General features: G+C 48.0%; 1 protein-coding gene across 1 annotated transcript in view; it reads right to left on the reverse strand.

Moving 5' to 3' along the window:
- Positions 1-410: 410 nt before the first annotated feature.
- The window catches only part of HSD11B2 (hydroxysteroid 11-beta dehydrogenase 2), a 29,732-nt gene continuing 9,978 nt past the window's right edge, over positions 411-20,164 (reverse strand). The window contains exons 2-5 of the mRNA XM_081921140.1: positions 5,760-5,972; positions 5,021-5,206; positions 4,578-4,715; positions 411-3,413 (exon numbers count right to left, since the gene is read on the reverse strand). Coding sequence (XP_081777266.1) covers positions 3,052-3,413; positions 4,578-4,715; positions 5,021-5,206; positions 5,760-5,972 — 899 coding nt within the window. The 3' untranslated portion in view covers positions 411-3,051. The remainder of the gene's footprint in view (positions 3,414-4,577; positions 4,716-5,020; positions 5,207-5,759; positions 5,973-20,164) is intronic.

Raw genomic sequence — 20,164 nt, forward strand, 5'->3', positions numbered from 1 at the left:
AAGGGCTGGGTGGATGCTTCATGCTGCCCTATGTGTGTTAAGAAGTTGTTTGTTTTGTTACATCTTTATTTATCTCTTCCTGTGTCTTCCCCTTAGGAGATCCAGACAAGTTTCATGGCAGTTGTGTGAAGGATAGGCTGAGTGTGACTAGGGGGTAGGGAGCCCCGGGGTGGTGGTGGATCTGGCTTGGCCCCTTGGCTCCAGCCTGCACGAGGCCCCTACTACTCTGCAGCCCCAGGACCTATGTAAGGTTGCCAGCGGCAGGTCCCCCCTGAGCTGAGACAGGGTTTTCTGCACACTGCCTGGATGTGCACTGTCTGCCTCTGCCACCATCTGGAACAAAGCACTTTCTCTGACATGACCCGACTCACTTAGCTTCCCCCAGGACATCAAGATACACAACCAAAGTATGAAGTAACCATTTTAATTTATTTCCAAGTGACAATCGTGACCTTGTTCTTCGTGACAAGATTTGTAGGCCATCTGCCTGGGAGTCCCTGCCCTCTTCTGGAGGCAAGGAGAGGCCCCCTTTGGGGAGGCCTTTTTGGCTCAGTTCCTGCATGGCGATGAGGCTTGAAGGACAGAAGAACAGCAGGTTTGCTGCTGCAGCAGCAGCAAGAAAACGCCCAGCATCCTTGAGGTCAGCCGCAGGAATGAGAGGTACTAACAAGATCCACACAAGCAGCGTTCTATAATGTGTTGCATTCATTTGCACAAATACACAACAATTTGTGAAATTGGGTGATCCCCCTCTTGTCCCCAAATGTTTAAGGTTGATGCTCCAAATGAGCAGACACCAGCGACTATGATGAATACTTGGGTGCTGCTGCTGCAAGCAGTTCCAGCCACAGGCCCCTTCAGCCTTCTCACATGGCCCCCAGCTGAGCAGAGGCTCCAAGCCCCTTCAGTTGAACACATGTAGAGAAGCCCCTTTGGACATACATGCTGTTCTACATACTTTGAACCCTTACCAGGCTACAAATTACACCATTTAATCTCCCATGATCTCAAGGGTCCAAAGAAGCAGTTATTTTCATCCTTCATAGGTTTTACCTTCACCTTCGATCTGGCTATGGTGCAATTTGGCTACAGCTAATATTAGCAAAATATTTCTTTGGCTCATACAGCTATTATTACACTGTAATATTACAACAAAAGTAAGGGCTGGTCATTATGGGATCTTGACACAAGTAAGGTGGCAATCCTAGTCACGTCTACTCAGAAGTAAGGCCTACTGAATTCAGTGGGGCTTACTCTCAGGTAAGTGGGGTTCAGCCTGAACCCTTATACAGACACAGTAAAACAGGGTTTCAAGCTGGCCAGATTTTTATTTTTATGTAAGCAACTTTGCTGCAGGCATGCTGCCTCTTTTTTCCTCCCTGCGTTGGTGGAATGAAAGGTGTTCATCTTGCTCTAGACCAAACAACCTTGAATTACTCTCCTTAAACAAGCTGTGCTTTAATGTTGCTTATAGTTCGTTCTTCTTTAGACATTAATTGTTCACCTTTAAGATTACAGTTTTTGGTCACAGATCCCAGAAATGTAAATGGCCCAATCCATAGAGGTATTGACAAAAGTTCTTGGAAATGAGAACTAGCAGCTATTAAAACATAAGTTACTAGGACAAATTGTCAGCTCCTAAAATTCTTTGGTTGCAAAGGAGGTCAGCTGGTGGGCCTTCCAAGTGCCTGGAAGTTGCCCTCTGTAGAGACTTATTAGCCCTACTATTCTGTAGGGCTAAAATTCTGTAGAGTAAAATCAGACTTGGAAATCTTGGAATACAGTCGTACCTTGGTTGACAAGCATCTTGCAACTTGAAAGTTTTGGCTCCAAAATGCTGCAGACCCAGAAGTGAATGTTCTAGTTTGCAAACGTTCTTTGGAACCTGAATGTCCAACATGGCTTCCGATTGGCTGCAAGAGCTTTCTGCAGCCGATCAGAAGCCACACCTTGGTTTCTGAATATTTTAGAAGTCAAATGGACTTCTGGAATGGACTCCATTTGACTTCCGAGGTACCACTGTGTGTGTGTGTGTGTGTGTGTGTGTGTGTGTGTGTGTGTATGTATGTGAACTGATCTGCTTTACACCTGAGACTGTGGAGCAGAATAAATGAAATAAATGAAAACTGGGGTGGGGTGGGTGTTTTTTTGCATGCAGGCAATCTAAAATTACAACTCAATATTTTTTGCCCATTATATGTGGATCCAAGGGAGTAAAACCTTGTTAACATATGCTGCCTCAGTATTTGGATAAAACACAAGCTATTAATTTTGGATAAAATTAAGCTATTAATTGATAATCAGTTTTGTATTATTTACTCAGTGGCTACTGTTTCCAGAGCTGCTAAGAAACTAGGTGTGCATTTTTTTAATATCAAAAAATACTTTATTGATTGAACTGAGTGATTCAAATAGGTACCAATTATGGCTGATATAGATTCTTAATTATAATACTTTGATTTTGCTCATGATTGCTATGGTGACTATTGTTAATGAATATTACCATGCTTGTGCCGGGGGTGGGGTGGGGGGGTGCTACATACAGACTGAGAAGCTGGAAAGGCCTTTGGCTATTTGCAGTGAAGAAGACACGGTACAGTGAGGAGACATGGCATTGGCTCAGCTGAAGTTTACAGAGAGGTATATCACAAAGCTGAGGTATGGTGAAGCCCTTTCACTATCACTTAGCAGCAGCAGCAGCCATCTCCTTTGGCACAAAGAGGGAGAGAAAAGCCAGCCAGGAATTGGGAGGGAGGGGTTCACTTGCCACTGGTAACTTCCCCCTTCCCCAAATGCAACAATCATTGGTCTCAGTAGGGCTTTTCTAGCACTCTGTTCATTGAAGCGAATGGGTCCCAATCCCACCATCTTCCTATAATTTTAATGCTCACTTAGGAAAAAGGCATTAATGGCTGGGTAGCAGCAATGGCTGCAGCTTGTCCTCTCCCTGCACTGACACAAATGAGCTGGTGCATTTTCAGTAGAAACACCTTAAGCAGCTACTCTGGGCCTTGAAGTCTTTCCCAGGTGCTTTCTCTGCCAAGTTGCCCTTCACTGTTTCCGGGGGCTGTTGCAAGGCTTTGGCTGGCGCCCTCTGGGCAACTTTGGGTTGATGAAGAAGGCTTTGAGGAAGAGGTTGCGGATGGTGTGGGGCAGGTAGTGGTGGATGAAGTACATGGGGCCCAGGCCTCTCCCCGGGTAGTATTTCACCAGAGGCCTGGTAGACAGGAGGCCGTCCACGATGCTCTCCACGACTGAGCTGAGGTCCTCCACAGCAAACTTCATGGAAGCAAGAAACTGCCTGTTGATGTCTTCCAGGTATTCTTCTCCATAGGCTTCCAGGAGTTCAGGGGATAGAGCTGCCAGCAGCTGAGCCTTCCTTTCTTTCCAATAAGCATGATTACAAGAACCATCTGCAAAGAATAGACAGGTGGGGGGGGAGTAAGAGATTTCTTAAGAACCTATTTGGTAGGTGGTGAGGAGGCCATGATGGGTGTAGCCCATGTAGCTTATACAATTCCTTCATCCTGGAGTTTGGTATCTAGTGCAAAATTTGGCCTCCCCAGAATCTCAGCTTCCACTTAAGGCATGTTTCTAGTCCTTATGACTATCTGTGTATCTGAAGAAGTGTGCATGCACACGAAAGCTCATACCAAGAACTAACTTAGTTGGTGCTACTGGAAGGAATTTTTTTTGTTTTGACTATGGCAGACCAACACGGCTACCTATCTGTAACTTATGACTGAAGTGAAACTTGAAAAAATAAGGGCAGTGTTTGGAACAATTTCCAAAGCCACAGCATGAGCCAAGCAACAAGACAGCATTTCCTCGTGTTTCCTTGCTCCTCCCATTTGGATCTTGCGAATGAAATGAATAATAGCAGTTAAATTGAGCCAGGTTGGAGCAGTTGATGGGACACAAGAAGCAGGAATCACGCATTGAGAGGAGAAAGAGAGAGAGAGTTAGCCCCAAGTGATGCCCAGGAGGGGCCTCTCCAAGTTACAGCAACAAGGCAGATGGGACATTTATTTGTTCTTTTACTTTTATTTTAGTTTGCTTATAGACTATTTACTATTATATTAAGTATCTCAAAGTGGTTGTCAGTAAGGGCTTCAGAGGGAGGGGTCAAAGCCAATCCTCCAAGTGCAAATGTATCTGTAAGAGAATGAACTGGCAGCTCCTTGTGGTGTGCAAAATTCCCACTGATGGATCCTGCACTCTTGGCACTATACTCGGTACCTCTTCCACCACACTCATGAAGGTGCCGGAGGAGCTGCCTCTCCTGGCTCTGTCTTCCTGTTTCCCTTCCCTAAAGACTCCTTTGGTTCTTTCCCTGGATTTGGTAGCTCTGGGGAAGAAATCTTGGCTGGGTGTATTCTAGAAGCATCACTGCACACCTAAAGAGTAAGGGAAGCCCCACACCCAGGCTGTGCTACGCCTGGGACCCCCCCCCCCAATAATTTCAGTTTCCTTGGAACCTGCGAAACAGAGCAAGTCCTCAGCAGCGGACAAGGAAAAGACACATTATCCCACCCACCCACCCTGTGCACTGCCAGCGGTCCCAGTCATTCTCTTACCCGTCTTGAAATACCCTGGGAGGATGACGCTCACTTGGATCCCCCAGGGTGCAAGTTCATACTGCAGAGTGTCCATGACCAGGCTGAGAGCAGCTTTGGATGCCCCGTAGCCAGATAAACAGGGGAACGGCATGTTACCTACAGAAGGAGAGGAGGGAGGGAGGGGTTACTCTCTACCCCCATCTTGACTGCAGGAGGGTCAAATAGTAGGGAAGGGCTGTAGGTCACTGGTAGAGCACCTGCTTTGCACTCAGAATGTCCCAAGTTCAATCCCCAGCGGTGAATCTGCCAGTCAGTATACAGGCAGCCCTGAGCTCAATGGACCAATGGACCTGACTTCCTAGGGAAGGCAGCTTCCTAGGGCAGCCCAACTCCCAAAGGCACACCCCCTCTTTCCCATTGGCGAAACCAGATCCCATGGAAGGTTTTCTCCTTCCCTTTACCTGCTGGACTGCTGATGGTGATGATCCTTCCTTGTGAGGAGCGCAGCAAAGGCAGCAGCCCCTGGGTCAGCTCCAAAGTGCCAAAGAAGTTCACCTCCATGCAGCTGCGGAAGTCGTGGAGAGGCGTCAGCTCCGCATCCGCAAGGGTGGTGTTGATGCCGGCGTTGTTCACCAGGCCCCAGAGCCCTGCATGCCAAGAAGGAAACTGGTTTGCTGATGTATGTAATTGGTTTACTTTCCATTTTTACAGTTCTTCTGCATGGTTTTATATTGTTGTAAACCACTGTGACCTATTTTTATGATACAGTGGTATATATAAAAATAAATTAGCAAATGGCTGCTCTTCCCCTGGCCGCTTGTCCTCCATGTGTGTGGACAAACAAAGACATTTTGCTGCTGCTGGATTAAGCAAAAACCCACCATCCGACATCTTTTCTCAAAATGTTTTTGCACCTGCAAAAACATATAGGTAAATACCCTATATAACTGTACCCTAGAACTGCTGGTGTGGAGATTGTTTGTTTGATTGTTACATTTTAATATGAGACAGCCTACAAACTGAAGATTTTTTCAGAAATTCACTTAACTATCTAATCTGATTCTGAGATTTATGCTTACCACCCGCTTTCATGTTCCAGCCTTGAAACCCAGAATGTTTTGTTTCAAATCCCAAAGGTGAGACTCTGAGAATCCTACACCTACCTTGCTTCTGTTCTGATTGCCAACACTCTCAAGTTACCTGTCCTCACTGTCTGAGCCTTGATGAACTGCAAGACTCTCTGGATGTCCTCAGCTTTGGTCAGGTCCATTTCCAGCAGGGTCAGGCGCGACGAGCAGCTCTGCCGAAGCTCCTCTGCGCCAGGACTCTTCAGATCCAGGACACTAGCATAGACAGTCAGTCCCAAGGTGTCTAAGTGATGAGCAGCCACCTTTCCAAAGCCAGTGTCACATCCTGGAAAATGACAAAAGAAAGAGTGGGCAAGGGTAGACAACGGACCACCTCCTAGCCTCAGTTCCCCAGTGGCTGCACGTAAATAATAAAGATGATCTACCTCCAAGCATTGTTATGACAAGAAGATTAAATGGGCACAATCCAGACACACTTCTGCACTGTTTTTTTACTACTACCATCAGTATTACTATTATTAATATTATTGGAGTGGTTGGCGCTGTGATTTAAACCACTGAGCCTCTTGGGCTTGCCGATCGGGAGGTCAGCAGTTCGAGTCTGCACGATGGAGTGAGCTCCTGTTGCTCTGTCCCACCTAGCAGTTCAAAAGCATACCAGTGCAAGGAGGTACCGGTGCGGTGGGAAGGTAAACAGTGTTTCCATGTGCTCTGGCTTCTGTCACGGTGTTCCATTGCACCAGAAGCATTTAGTCATGCTGGCCACATGACCCAGAAAGCTGTTTGTGGACAAACCCCAGCTCCCTTGGCCTGAAAAGCGAGATGAGCACCACAACCCCATACTTGCCTTTGACTGGACCCAACTGTCCAGAGGTCCTTTACCTTTTTACCTATTATTATTAATTTATTACTGCTGCTTGTTTTTATGTTGCCTTTTTGTTCCTAAGCCATAGGGTGAACAGCATGGAAAACTCACTGACATTCCAAAAAATCACCATTACCAAGGAAAGGTCATGCAGTGGATGGAAAACTGGAGGCAAACAGAGATTCCCAAAATTAGCACTGCGGTTCATACTGGGTCAAGTTCTGCTGAACTATCAGGGAAGAATAAATTGAGTGACCCTAAAAGACATGAAATGGACTCGTCTCCTGTCAATGAATAATGAAATGTGCAAACACAGAAAGTGCTTACAGTAGACTGGCAGCCACTTTGTAGCCCCTGGAGGATCATATCAGAGCTGCTTTATCCCAATTAGCAGGTATTGCCAAGATGGCTAATGTTGCCATGAACTTGGGCCATGAACTAAGTGTTTAAAGGTGGTGGTGATGGATGCTGGGCTCTGGTTGGCGGAGCAGGAAAACTCGTTATCAAAGTAAAATGCCTCCCGAGACAGATTCCAAGGAAAGAGGGAGGGACAAATCTGCCCTTGTTACTGACAGGCTGGATTAATGGGTGTACCTGAGTCACAGCCCCACTCAGCAGAGCTTTCACAGCACATTGGTGCATACTTTGAGGGCTTTTGCACTAAAGGGAAGACCTCCAAGGCTCTTTGTAATTTGAGGGAGTTCAAATGTAAAGATGATGGAGGTGCATCAGGATCTTTGCCCTGAGATGCTTGGAAAGGCACAACTAAATTCTATAAATCTGCAGTGAGGGAGGCAGGAATTTGCGACTGAAAGGTTGTGTCAGCAAGCCATGAAGATGCTGCCTGAAAACTCAAAATGCTGCAACAGCACCATACGTTTAAAGCACCTGGTTTCCCAAAAGAGTCCTGGGAACTGTAGTTCACCCTCCACAGAGCTACAAATCCCAGCACCCTTAAACTACAGTTCCCAGGATTCTATGAGGGAAACCATGTGCTTTTAAATGCATAGGGTAGATGTGACCTCTGCTACAGCAGTGGGGACAGAGCAACCATAGGATCAGAAAAAAGGCGGGGAGGAGGAAGGTAGCTGGGAGAACAAGCACAGAGACACAAAACACTGCCAGGGATTGAATTGCCTTGCATGAGGCATTTTCAGCAGCAGCACATCTACCCTTTTACTCCACAGTTCACCATATGGGTCATTCGGCACAGCAGCTTTTAATGTTTTTCTTTTATAATTTGCACACACGGTTGTCCTTTAGAGAAAGACACAGGATGTCCGGTCTTGTGCCATGGCAATAGCAAGCATGACAGGAAGGGGGCAGAAATTACCCCTTTCTTGTCACCCCCTGTGTCAATCTGCCACAACGGCAGAGGTCAGCGTTCCCAGGATGCGGTAGCTTGGTCTGCAGTCCATCACAATCTGGGATTCTCCCAGTATAGGATGCAGAAGAATGAAGGGCAGTTGCTGCAGTTGGGGTGGGGGCGAGAGAAGGGGCTAGCGGTGGTGGAGCTTTGGCACTTCTCCAGCCCTTTCTGCTGCCTCATTATCTTGACTGCTGCTGCTGCCACCGCTCAGGTGTTGGCAAGTGACTCCACCCACAACCAGGGGATGTGACCTTGGCTCTACAACTCATTTAGTCACGGATCTGCTGTTTATATACCTTGCGCGTGCACAGAAAAGGGAACAAAATGCCTGTTTATCTTGTGATTTGTTGCACAAAAAGGCAGCTCTAAAAATAGCTTCCTCCACTTCCCTGCTCTGGGTTGCCGCTCCATTAACTTTGCCAGTTAATAAAAAGTTGGGCCCAGAAACCGCAACCCCAAACTCGCCTCTCATCATCACAATCAGACATTGCTGGGGTCCCAGCAAAAGCCCAGACCTACCCAAGGGCCCAATCAACACAGCTCCCTGTTTTAGGGGAGGTGCTCTGGGCCTTCATCACTTCTCCCCTTGACACTGAGGGTCCATCACCTTCCTATGCTGCACACAGGAGCCCAGTCATGACGTCCAGGCATAAACCGCAGGAGGACGGACGGACACTCACACACACACTGGCCTGGCTGGCTGTTGGGTGGCCTCCATAAGCCATTACTGCAGGGCTGAAGTCCACACTGTCAGGATTTCCAAAGGCATTTGTATGCTGTTTGGGCTCATTAATTCAGAATTAAAGCAGGGCAAACTGCATTTCCCCACAAACAAACCAAGAATTGAAATTACTAGTGTGACAAAATCATGCAAGTGTGTTTTGCTGTTAGAATTCCAAATCCTGAAACTACAATGTGTGAGAAACAGCCAAATGTGGACACACTATTCTGCCCCTCCTCTCCTTGATCTAAGCAAAACCTAAGCTTCTAATAAAGTACAGTGGTACTTCAGGTTACATACGCTTCAGGTTACAGACTCCGCTAACCCAGAAATAATGCTTCAGGTTAAGACCTTTGCTTCAGGATGAGAACAGAAATCGTGCTCCGGCGGCGCAGCGGCAGCAGGAGGCCCTCATTAGCTAAAGTGGTGCTTCAGGTTAAGAACAGTTTCAGGTTAAGAACGGACCTCCAGCATGAATTAAGTACTTAACCTGAGGTACCACTGTAGTTCAATAAACTACAAAATTGCTAGAGTGCAGGCAGAAAGCCAGCTTGAGGGTTTGCCAGTGTTTTACACTAACCATCCTATGTTTACTATGGTACTAATCTGCCTAGTGGGCAGAAGTCACAGGTGTGTGAGGTGCAATGACCTCCTGGCTTTCTGAGAACAACTTTGCATGGGGAAATCCTGACTCACTAACCTATTAAAAGTTCTTCGTGGGTGTTAACAGGCATATAGACAAGAAATCCAACTGACACAGAGTTGGACATTCGGAAAGCTTTTGACAAAGTCAAAGCAGTTGTGGAATAAAAAGGAGAGGTACTCCTGTGACAGAAAGCAGAGAGCAGGAATAAATGAACAGTTCTCTGAATGGAGGGGTGTAGCGTTAGGGGTGAGTAGCGAGGTAGCCAAATTTGCTAATGATACTAAATTGTTTAGGGTCTGGGGATTTTTGTTCATTTCTTAAAGGATTGCAAAGGGTTCCAAAAAGGGAGTGAATGGGAGGTAAAATGACAAATGCAATTTAGTGCAAGCAAGCGTAAAGTAAGGCACATTGGGGCAAAAAAAATCCTAATTTCATATCTACATTTACGGGTTTAGGGTTAGGGAAGCAGAGGGTAGGAATACATGAACAGTTCTCCCAATTGAGGGATGCATAATGGTTACCTTGGTGAAGATCTCAACCCAGTGTGTGGCAGCTGTGAAAAGGGTAGATTCCATGCTGGGGAACGTTAGGAAAGGGACTGAAAATAAAACTGCCAATATCATTATGCTGTTATACAAATTTATGGTGCAACCACATTTGAAATATTGTGTGCATGATCTGGTCACCTCCTCAAAAGGGATTTCATACAGCGGGGAAAAGTTTGGAAAAGGGCAACCAAAATCATGGCGATGGAGAGACTCCCCTATGAAGGAAGGTTGCAGCTTTTGGGACTTTTTCATTTAGAGAAGAAGCAAGTAAGAGGAGACATGATAGAAATTTATAAAATGATGCACAGCATGGAGAAAGTGGCTAGAGAAAAGTTTTCCTCCCTCTCTCACAAGGCTGAAGATTCACGATGGACAAAAGGAAGTAGTTTTTCACGCAGCACATAGTTAAATGATGCCATTTGTTCCCACAGGAAGCAGTGATGACCACTAACTTGGCTGGCTTTTAAAGCGGATTAGAGAAATTCACAGAGGAGAAAACTATCAATGGAAACTATCCCTCATAGCTATGTTTTACCTCCACTGTTGGAGGCAGTGCATCTCTGAATACCAGATGCTTGGAACCACAATTGGGGAGGGGGCTGCTGCACTCAACTTCCGCTTCTGGGCTTCCCTCTAGGGTACCCGGCCAGCCACCATGAGAACAGCTATTCTTAGGGTTCACTGCCGTTATCATTCTTATCCTTACTACCTCTGCCACTAAAGTCCATGGGCAACAAAGCAGATCTCTGTTTGGAGAAGATGCTGCTTACCTTTTGGCAGAGGGAGAGAGTGAGGAGGGGAAGTTAGCAGCCAGAGGCAAGGCTGAGTATGCACACAAATGTAGCTCCACACAAAGCAGGGGCTTGGAGTTGTGGGAGGAAGACTGCCCTTTCTCTCCCCACCCTGAACTCTGGTACCATGGCCACAATGGTGAGGAACAGAGCACAAATACTGAATGGGGTCCAAGAGCTTTTGGGACCCTCATGTGCAAATGGGGATGAGCAGAGTGGTAGTTGTTTGCCAAGTAACTCAGAAGTGGGCTGAGGAGACCCTGAGATGAGAAGGAAGTGTGTGTGTAGAACACAAGACTGTCCTTTCTTTTCATTTTGGTACCTTGGAGGGAGGGGAGCTGCCCCCCTGCTTTGCCCCCCCCAAACCCCCCCATGAGTGCAGATGGAGCACCTGGCAGCAGATCAGGTGAGAGGACATCTTGTCCTGCCCCAGAGTCAGGTTAAGGGACCTTGTGACAACCCCTCTCTGCATTTCCCAGGGACAGCAGCCAGTAGCTGCTCTTTCTCTCCCCCAGCCCTGCTGAAAGAGGAAGCGAGGAAGGGCCATAAACACCCCACCCACCGCCTGCCTGTGCAGGGTACAGACTGTTCTTTTCACTTCTGATGGCTGGCTGATAGCTTCCCTTCCCAGAGATTACAAACCTCAACAGCGGGTTTATGGCAACATTAACCATTAACACTGAGTGACAGGCCAAGAAGCAGCCTGGGAAGCCGATGTGCTGCACACACAGGCAGACTTGCACAACTCAGGGCCAAAGGAGCAGCAGCAACGGGCCCTCTTTCCACCGCACCAGCCTTTGGCACAGCCTGCTTCCCTGGCTAAATCAGTTTGATCCTCTGATTTTACACTTTTTGTCATGCGGCCAAGACCCTGGCGCTTCTTCAGCTTAGCTTAAGTGATGCTAGCCCTGCAATTAAGTGTGTGGAAATCAGCCACATGGGAGAGCAGGCAGGGGGGGGGTGCACTTGAGGAATGTGGCCCTCCCTCCCTAGGCAATACTGAAGGCCTGGCGGGTCATGCTCTATCTGCCCACTGGGCAAAAGGGGACTAGAAAATCGCAAAGGGGGGTATCACAATTTGGAGAAAATAATCAGGCAATGGAGGCAACTCACCATCCTTCAACCCATTTGAAGTTTTTATACAACTTCAAAACGGCAGACAGCAAAAAGCAGTCAGGACTGAAGGGCAAAAGGAAAGATTAAATCTAACAAGGGAGACAGGGAGTTTAAAAGTCAAAAGGTTAGGCCCGGTTGGGGTGGGGGTACAGACAGAAGGTGGATCAGGATCAACAGGGAGATCTCTGGGTGACCTGAAGATCAGTAAGGATTTCTGAGTTCCAATTCTTTCATAATGACTCCCATCCCCCCCCCCCCCCGAAAAGAAGAAAGTCCGGGGTGGACTTTTGTGTGGAAAGGTGGTAAGTGCCATTCAGTTCTGGGATTATGTACAAATCCCTGGACTCAGAATGGTTTCAATCTGAATGGGTTTTGTTTTGTAACCAAGTCCAGGTTGATAGATCTTGGAATTTGTGCATCTCAAAAGGATACTATAGAGCAGGTGGGAAGGGGCAGAAAAAGAGTGAAATGAAGGGGCTGGCAGAGCAGCTCCCCCGACGACGGAAGGCTACAACCTTTGGGGGCTTTTTAGTTTAGAAAAAAGGGAGGTGTGGTTATGCAGGGTGTAGAGAAAGGAAGTAAGGAGTAATCCACACATACCCTTTTTCTCATAGTAATGGCAATGCGTAGCCATCTGTTAGTTAGTTAGTTAGTTAGTTAGTTAGTTAGTTAGTTAGTTAGCTAGAATTCTTGTCTATATCCTTTACCTCAAGATCCCAGCTAAGCTGCGTACTGAAAGATTCAGGACACAGAAAAGAAAGGACTTCATCATACAATTAAACCAGAGCTGGGTTTAGGGAAGCGCAACATCTTTGGTCACAGTGTGTGTTGCAGGGGACGCCACAACTATCATTTAGAATGGAGCATGAGAGGCAGGGGGCACCCAATTTCGGCGTCGCACAGGCACCTCTGAAATTTGAAAAAACAACAACCCAATAGTTTCATTTGAGTCAGGGCACGTCAGAGCACAGCACAACGTATCTGCAGGGCATGCTGGGGTGCTAAAAATGGGAAGTACTAATTTCTAATCAGGTGCAGAGTTCAATGCACAACCGACAAGAAGGCCACAGGTCAGTGCCAACCAGGCAGCACCCAAAGCTCCTCTGCCACCACCAACAGGGCCAACCAGAGGTTTGATACTGCTTTTCTGGGGTGGTTGTGATGGGGGTTAGGAACCTCTCCCCACCCTGCTCCTCAAAGCAAAAGAGGCCATGGCACCTCCTGCTTCATCGCTCTACTTATCACACTTTTCTCTGAGCCAAAGAAGGGCAGAAAGCCAGTGGGGAAGCCCCCGCAGAGAAGCCAGCCTCCCTCCAAGCACCAGGCAGCAGCAGAGGCAGAGGAGATGTGACCTGCCTAGGAAGGGGGGTGGCAAAGCTGTTGCTACCTCTGCTGCGCTGTTGAGGTTTCAGTCAGCTCCCTATCTGAGCAGATAACCGCAGCGTGTGGGCAGACTCATCTAATGCCCACAAAAGGCAGCTTTATCAGGAACAAGCCCTGCCCCAAGACACGGAATGGAAGAGATAAGCAGAGCAGAACACGGAAGGAAAGCCAGATTGCAGGCAGTTTGAGGCAGTGTCATAAACTTCACCTGTAGTGCCCCGGGTGGGGGGAGAAGAGAAAGGAAGCTCAGGAAGGAGAAGCGCGAGGAGGAGTTTGCCTGGTCCAGATCTCACCCCAAGGCGGCTGGCCAGAGATGCAGCTGGCTCTTCCCCTCTTCCCCAGGGGGCAATGCTGGCTCCTTCTGTATTCAGGGGGCCAGCCAGGCACAAGCAAGGTTACAGATATATGCAAATTAATGTTTTAGCTTTAAAGGTACACTATCCTTTTTGACAAGGGATGCGGGTGACGCTGTGGGTTAAACCACAGAGCCTAGGACTTGCCGATCAGAAGGTCGGCGATTCGAATCCCTGTGACGGGGTGAGCTCCCGTTGCTCGGTCCCTGCTCCTGCCAACCTAGCAGTTTTCCGTGTGCTGCTCTGGTTCGCCAGAAGCGGCTTGGTCATGCTGACCACATGACCCAGAAGCTGTACGCCAGCTCCCTCGGCCAATAAAGCAAGATGAGCGCCACAACCTCAGAGTCGGTCACGACTGGACCTAATGGTCAGGGATCCCTTTACCTTTATCTTTTAACCTTTTCAACAACCAAAAGGTGCTTATCCCAAAATAAATGTGTTTGGGACAGCCAAAGCGAACTCCATTTCATCCTAGAATGAATGTGATTTTTAGGGATTTTAAATTGTGGAACTATCCCTTTTTTAAAAAAAGAGAACTCTGATCTCTTAGACTCTTCTAGCTGCATTACTGAAAGGGACTATGAGCTGCAAACCTTTCCATCTCCAATGAGCATGAGCCTGAAATGTGCAAGCCCACCCCTTCCCTTCCAAAGGCCCCTTTCACACTTTGGGGACCTGGAGCTCAGCTCCCAGGAGGAGAGCCGACTGGAGGGGTTCCTTCCTCCTGCTGAGAGGGCAATGATCCCCAAACCTGCAGGGCATGCGGCACTGGGGCTCCTTTGGGGCATTTCCAGGGCCACATCAACCTCCTACTTGAGCAGGCGCATCTACTGGCACCAGAACCACAACAGAGAGAGTGTAGCTCTTTCTTCGAGCACACACACACTTCCAGGCAACTGCCTCCTTCCCCTTCGTAGACACTCTCAGGGCCAGGCAGGTAAGAAAGAACATCACACGCAGATCAAGATTAAGAGTGCCACCATTTCCCCAAAGCAGTGTTCCCACATCACATCCCCGGAGGCTCTGCAACGCCTGCCATCATCCCCGTCCTCATCCAATTTGGGAGCTGGCCACACAGCCGCTTTGTGGACAGTAACTTGATTTCAAGCATGAAGGCAGCTGTTTGTCTTCCTCCCACACCCAAGAGCAGATGCCAAGTGTCTCTGGCAGATGGATGGGCCCTCGCCAGGCAGCCCCGGAGCCAGCCATCTTCCAGCCCAACCTGCTCCTCCAGAGAAAGAAACCCCCTCCTTCCAGATGCAGCTCTTGCAAACAACTAATGTTTGGAAGGGACAGCACTGACCAGTGAACACACATTTGCCCCATCTATGTGAGAGTAATTAAAGCCACCCATTACTAGAACACGTCAACAGAAAGAGAAAATAAATAATAAACAAATAAATAACAAGCCTAAAAAGCATATTGTGTGATATCATGCTAGGAGGGACCTATGGGGAATTGGTGACAGCCAGTTCACTGATAAATAATGACATAGCAATTAATCATGGAAGAGTCGATGCTCCAGCACCCTGCGTAATGAATTAAACTTTTGGAAGCCGCCTCGGAAGAAACATCCTAATCAAATCACTGTAATCCAAACCTCTCCCAATGCTGGGCATTCTTGCAATGCACAAGAGAGCAGGTAATTCTTTCATCAAATGTCAGCTTTGAAAATAACCTCTCCAGACTGAGAAATTGCACTACATCTAAATTGCAGTACGTTTCTTGAATATTACACTTAATGAAGAAACTGAAGTGTTGCCAAAGCTGTGCACTGGTTGCAGGTGCTAAAGTGTAGTGCCATGGGAAGTTGCCCAGTTTGCCCTGGAGGACCGCATGCTGGCTGTGGGCCACAGCAGTGCCAATGCCTGTTAAGGAGCTGTCCTGGGCAGCTAATCCACAAAGTAGAGGACAGACTTGAGAAGCCCCTGTGACTTCTGGTGGTGGGGAGCCCTTCTCTTCTGACTATCGGCACACACATCTCTGACAGAGGATTGGGGTTCAGCCTGGAAGCCAGGCATCAGCCCAGCAACCTGCGTGGTCTTGATGCCTGTCACACAGTCAGTCATAGGAACAAAGCTCCTATGAGCATGTGCAGGGAAAGGCTGACCACTGAGCAAGTCCAGAGCGGGCTCAAAGATGCCTTGGATTAGTCAGCAGAAAGCCGCTTCCTGCCCAGGGTCAGCCACAGGCCAGAGCAAAGCGGATTCCCTCCCTCCGTTGCCCTCTTCTTGGCCTGGAGCTTCTCCTTCTGCTCCCCCCCCCCATAAATTTTATGGGAGCCCGTAAGCCCCAGGGACCACTATTGGGGGCTGGACATTTAGAAGTGCAAACAAGCATTAAGGTGGCTCCAAGTCTTACAGGTGGGGAACAAAAAACTCTGCACATCTCCCCACATGTCTAACTCCTGCCCATAGGTAAAGTGAGGACCGTTGCTTGCCTTTCTCAGGGGAAAAGTAAAGGTAAAGGGACCCCTGACCATTAGGTCCAGTCGTGGCTGACTCTGGGGTTGCAGCACTTATCTCACTTTATTGGCCAAGGGAGCCAGCGTACAGCTTCCGGGTCATGTGGCCAGCATGACTAAGCCGCTTTTGGCGAACCAGAGCAGTGCACGGAAACGCCGTTTACCTTCCCGCCGAAGTGGTACCTATTTATCTACTTTGACGTGCTTTTGAACTGCTAGGTTGGCAGGATAGGGAAAAAGCACCTCACGCCAAACCAGGGGTGATGTTTGGGTGTCTAGCCCTAAAGCCATTTTAACAGCCCAGCAGCTGTCCTATGCAATGATCTGAAATACCTGTGCAATCCTGCCAGGGATGCTAGCCTCAGAGTGGCACTCCAAAAAGTATTTCCAGTCCAAGCGATGTACAGGTGAACCCATCTCAGCAAAAGCCCTTGTAGGTCAATAGCTACAGACAGATGTCACTGCCAGCTTGGCAGTCTGCCCATAAAGGCCCATGAATTCCTTCTATCTTTCTAGAAGGGATAGAAAGCACCAAGTCAAGGACGGCACTTGAGACTTGAGAACAGCAGCTCTTCTGGAGAAGAGGCCTTTGGGCTACCCTTTATTTATTTAGTCCTGGTACTTCTTCACCCTAAGGCAGGAGTCATCAAAATGGCACCCAGGGGTGCCAGTGCGCCATTCAATACATCATGCGGTGCCTGTGAATGGGCTCAGAAAATATCCCCTCAGAAATGTACAATATCCCCCTCAGCCTCTCATACCCTGGATTCACCCCCTTAAACATGCCAGCTTTTCACTGGATACCAGGACTGAGCACCCTCCCTCTGCTCCTTTCTCAACTGAGAGCTTTTCCCTGTGGACAAGTGCAGTGGTAGCTGATGGAGGTGCTTTTCCTCTCCTTCTTGCATCCTATTCTCTCCATCAATGGGGAAAAGGCACCTAAACCAGAGTCCAAAGTGGCAGTCTCACACCATTCTCTGCCTCATCTCCTGCAAGATGTGGCAGCCGTTGTGTGTGATGCCATGCGCACACCCCTCCCCACAACAGTCATTCCACCCCTGGTGCCCACAGCACTCCCTCAGCATCTCAAATGCACCCACTGGCCCCCCAAAGTGGGTGAGCCCTGCACAACCTTCCCGAGGCAGGCAACAAAAGCTAAACTTGTGTGGCATTCTAACAATACTTCACATTTGCCTAGCGCTTTCAAGCAATGAAGCCCTATAACAACCTTTAAGGCAGGTCCTGAGGAGGTGTCTCAATAGGAAGCAAGCAGATGCCCACTGCTCCAACACAGAGGCAACAGACCAGCTCCAGTAGAGCAATGTGGGAATATTTTTTCCAGAAAGCAACAGTGGTGGACTTTTCCCACCAGGCACTGAATGTGTTTCTAGGTGCCCCTGAGCCATGCAGTGTCAGGTTGTGGGTGCACTAGTGATGCTTGCAGAGGTGCAGGCCAAGCCCTGACGTGCCCTGCCCTCTCCAACTCTACAAGTGAGGCAGAGACCTAGCAGCATACAGCAGAGGTAGCAGTAACTCAGAATGGCAGCTGGTGGCACAAGTCCCTGGATCCAATGCTAGCGTGTGCTCATATGCTTGAAGCGCACTGAACGCTCACCAGCACAAGATAAAGGCTGGTCACTATTGTTGATGTTGCTCTTATGATTCCCCCTCTTGCCTTTTCCTGAAGCTTCTTCCCCAAGGTCCCCTCCTTCCAGGCCATCAACAGCACAAGCCGGAAGCCACAAATGGTCTTGACTATAGAGAGCTGCAGAGGCAGGAGGAGGACAAAGCCACCCGGGTCTCTCCAAGAGAAGAGGCTGCACAAAAGAGCTTCCACTTTACCTTCCAGCTTCCTTGTGCTGATGCTGCCGGGCTGTTTGGCTCCAGCTTCTCACCTTGCACAGGTGGAGGGGGGCCCATCTACACATGAAGAGAGACAACCTGGCGTTAGCTGGAGAGCGACAGACCTTGGGGAGCCCCTCCACCACCACCACTTCAAAGACTGCTTCAAAGACACTGGAGACACACACCTACAATCTGCTGAAATTTGCCCAGGGTTTTCCGCAAGTCAATGCAATTCTTACCCTGGCTGAAAGGAGGAAGAGAGTGGGTGGGGGGGGGCTGCTCTGGCTGGGTGAGAGGCATTGGAGAGATGGGTATGAAGGGGCAGGGGTCAGCCCTCAGGAGGCAACAGGGAGGAGAGACTTTGGACAGAGGAATTGGAAGGATAGGGATGTCAAGGAATGTCAGGGGTATTTTGCCTCTAAAGAAGTAAAAATAAGCAAGGAAATAACATGTTTGTCTTCTCATGTTTCCAATGGATTTCCTTTGGATTATTCCATCTGGGTACTTTAAAGACACCAATCTTCATGAAGGACTAGATACAACTTTTTATCTATGCACTGCTGCAGCCTGGGGAGGGGAGGGTACATGCCAAGAATGGAAGGAACAGATGGCTGGCTTGTTTGAATACAGGGTGGAGCATGCATGATGCTGTAGCCGACAGTCAGAGAAAGCAGGCAAAATGATGGGCAGTGTTAACTGGGGATCCGCCTTTTCTCCTGGAACAACAAGGCAGCAAACACCCAGAGGTGACTGGGAGGAAAATAGCTGGGAAACCTTTAAGATATAGTCTCTGGAAAATGTCAGGACTATTTATAAGCTATCTTATTAATTGGAAGGACTATATTTATATACGATTTCATGATTTTGATTTGCTGGAGCTCAGTAATCTGGTGTGTGTGGTTTTTTAAATGTAGAATTGCTTCTGAAAGTTCTAATTTTTAAACATGCTCATGAGGGAGGAAGGAAAGGCAGGTGCCCATAAAAGATGCACCAACACAGAAGAGGAAGCCCGACTCTATCCCAGTGGAAGGGATGGCAGTAGGAGCAGGGACCTGTTCTGTATTTTAATATTTTGTAACTCACTTTGAGATACCTTGTAAAAAAAATGAGGAAAAAGTATAAACAATAACATTAACACTAAAATGCTCCATTGATAAGCAAATCTTACCCAAGCAGCCCTGGGTGGATCCTGCTACTCTTAAGTGGAAACAGAGGCTTTACTCACAGCAGTACATTTGGGGGAGAAGATAGACAAGCCCCCTATTCACCCAGAGAAGACAGTAGGGTTTTTATGGGGGGGGGGGAGATACCAGCCAATCTCCAGAGGCTTTGGGCTATAACTCCCAGCAGCTCAGCAGAGAAAGTCTCAGGCTGCAGGACACTTGAAAAGAGCTTTAACAAATTTGGGCAGGGCTGAAAAGGTAAAAAGAAAACATGGATACCTCCACATTTTCCCACAGAGACTAAAAAGCCTAGATTTTTATTATTTTATTAATTAGAACATTTGGGAAGGGCTCTTTTTCACCCCTCTGCTTAGCAGCTAGAAAATGCTGAAGCGCTTTATTTTTGACAACATTCAGCACCTTCACTCCTTCCTCTGTGACAAGCAAACAACACTCTCTCTTTCTCCATTAGAGAGACAAGTGCTGGGCCAAGAGGAATGAAGTCTTGCTTTTCTCCCATCCAATTCTCAGCACCCTCAAGCCTTCCCCCATAAAAACCAGGCAATATATCTTAAAAGTCTCACACAATATCCATCCCATATTTGTAAGGAGTCATTCCTTGAGGCTAGCAAAACATCTGCTTTGGAACTCCCTGCCTACTGATGTTAGGCAGACACCAACAATGTACAATGTGTGCTGAAAACATTTGTTACAATGGGCTGTCCCACTGACACATGATTTGGTTACATCTGTTCTTCAATTTGATTTTGTTTTTGTTTGCAATTTATTGTTTTAAAAGTTTTAAATATATTTTTATTTGATTTTCGCTCTTTAATCAGAGAAACATTTGCTGCCCTGGGCTCCTGTCTCACTAACTCACTGGGAGCTCTTTGAGAGTGTCAACAAGCATATAGCTAGTTCGACAAAGGACCTCACCCAAGACTCCTGAGTAAGCTTGGCAGTCACGAGGGCAGGACCTGGATCAGTAAGTGATTAAAGGGCAGGAAGTGAAGAGTAGGAATAAGTGAACAGTTTTCTGAATGGAGGGATGTAGGAAGTGGAGCCTCCCAACAGTGGCGTAGCGTGGGTTGTCAGCACCCGGGGCAAGGCAAGTAATTTGCGCTCCCTAACCCGTGGATTTGCGCCCCCTAACCCTAACCTCCAGATGTTGTGCCCGGTGCGGCCGGCCCCCCCTGCACCCCCCATGCTACGCACTGCCTCCCAATGATCAGTATTGAAACCTGTGCTTTGAG

The sequence above is a fragment of the Podarcis melisellensis genome, assembly GCF_964234715.1.
Source record: "Podarcis melisellensis genome assembly, chromosome: 8".
In the NCBI taxonomy this organism is placed as follows: Eukaryota; Metazoa; Chordata; class Lepidosauria; order Squamata; family Lacertidae; genus Podarcis; species Podarcis melisellensis.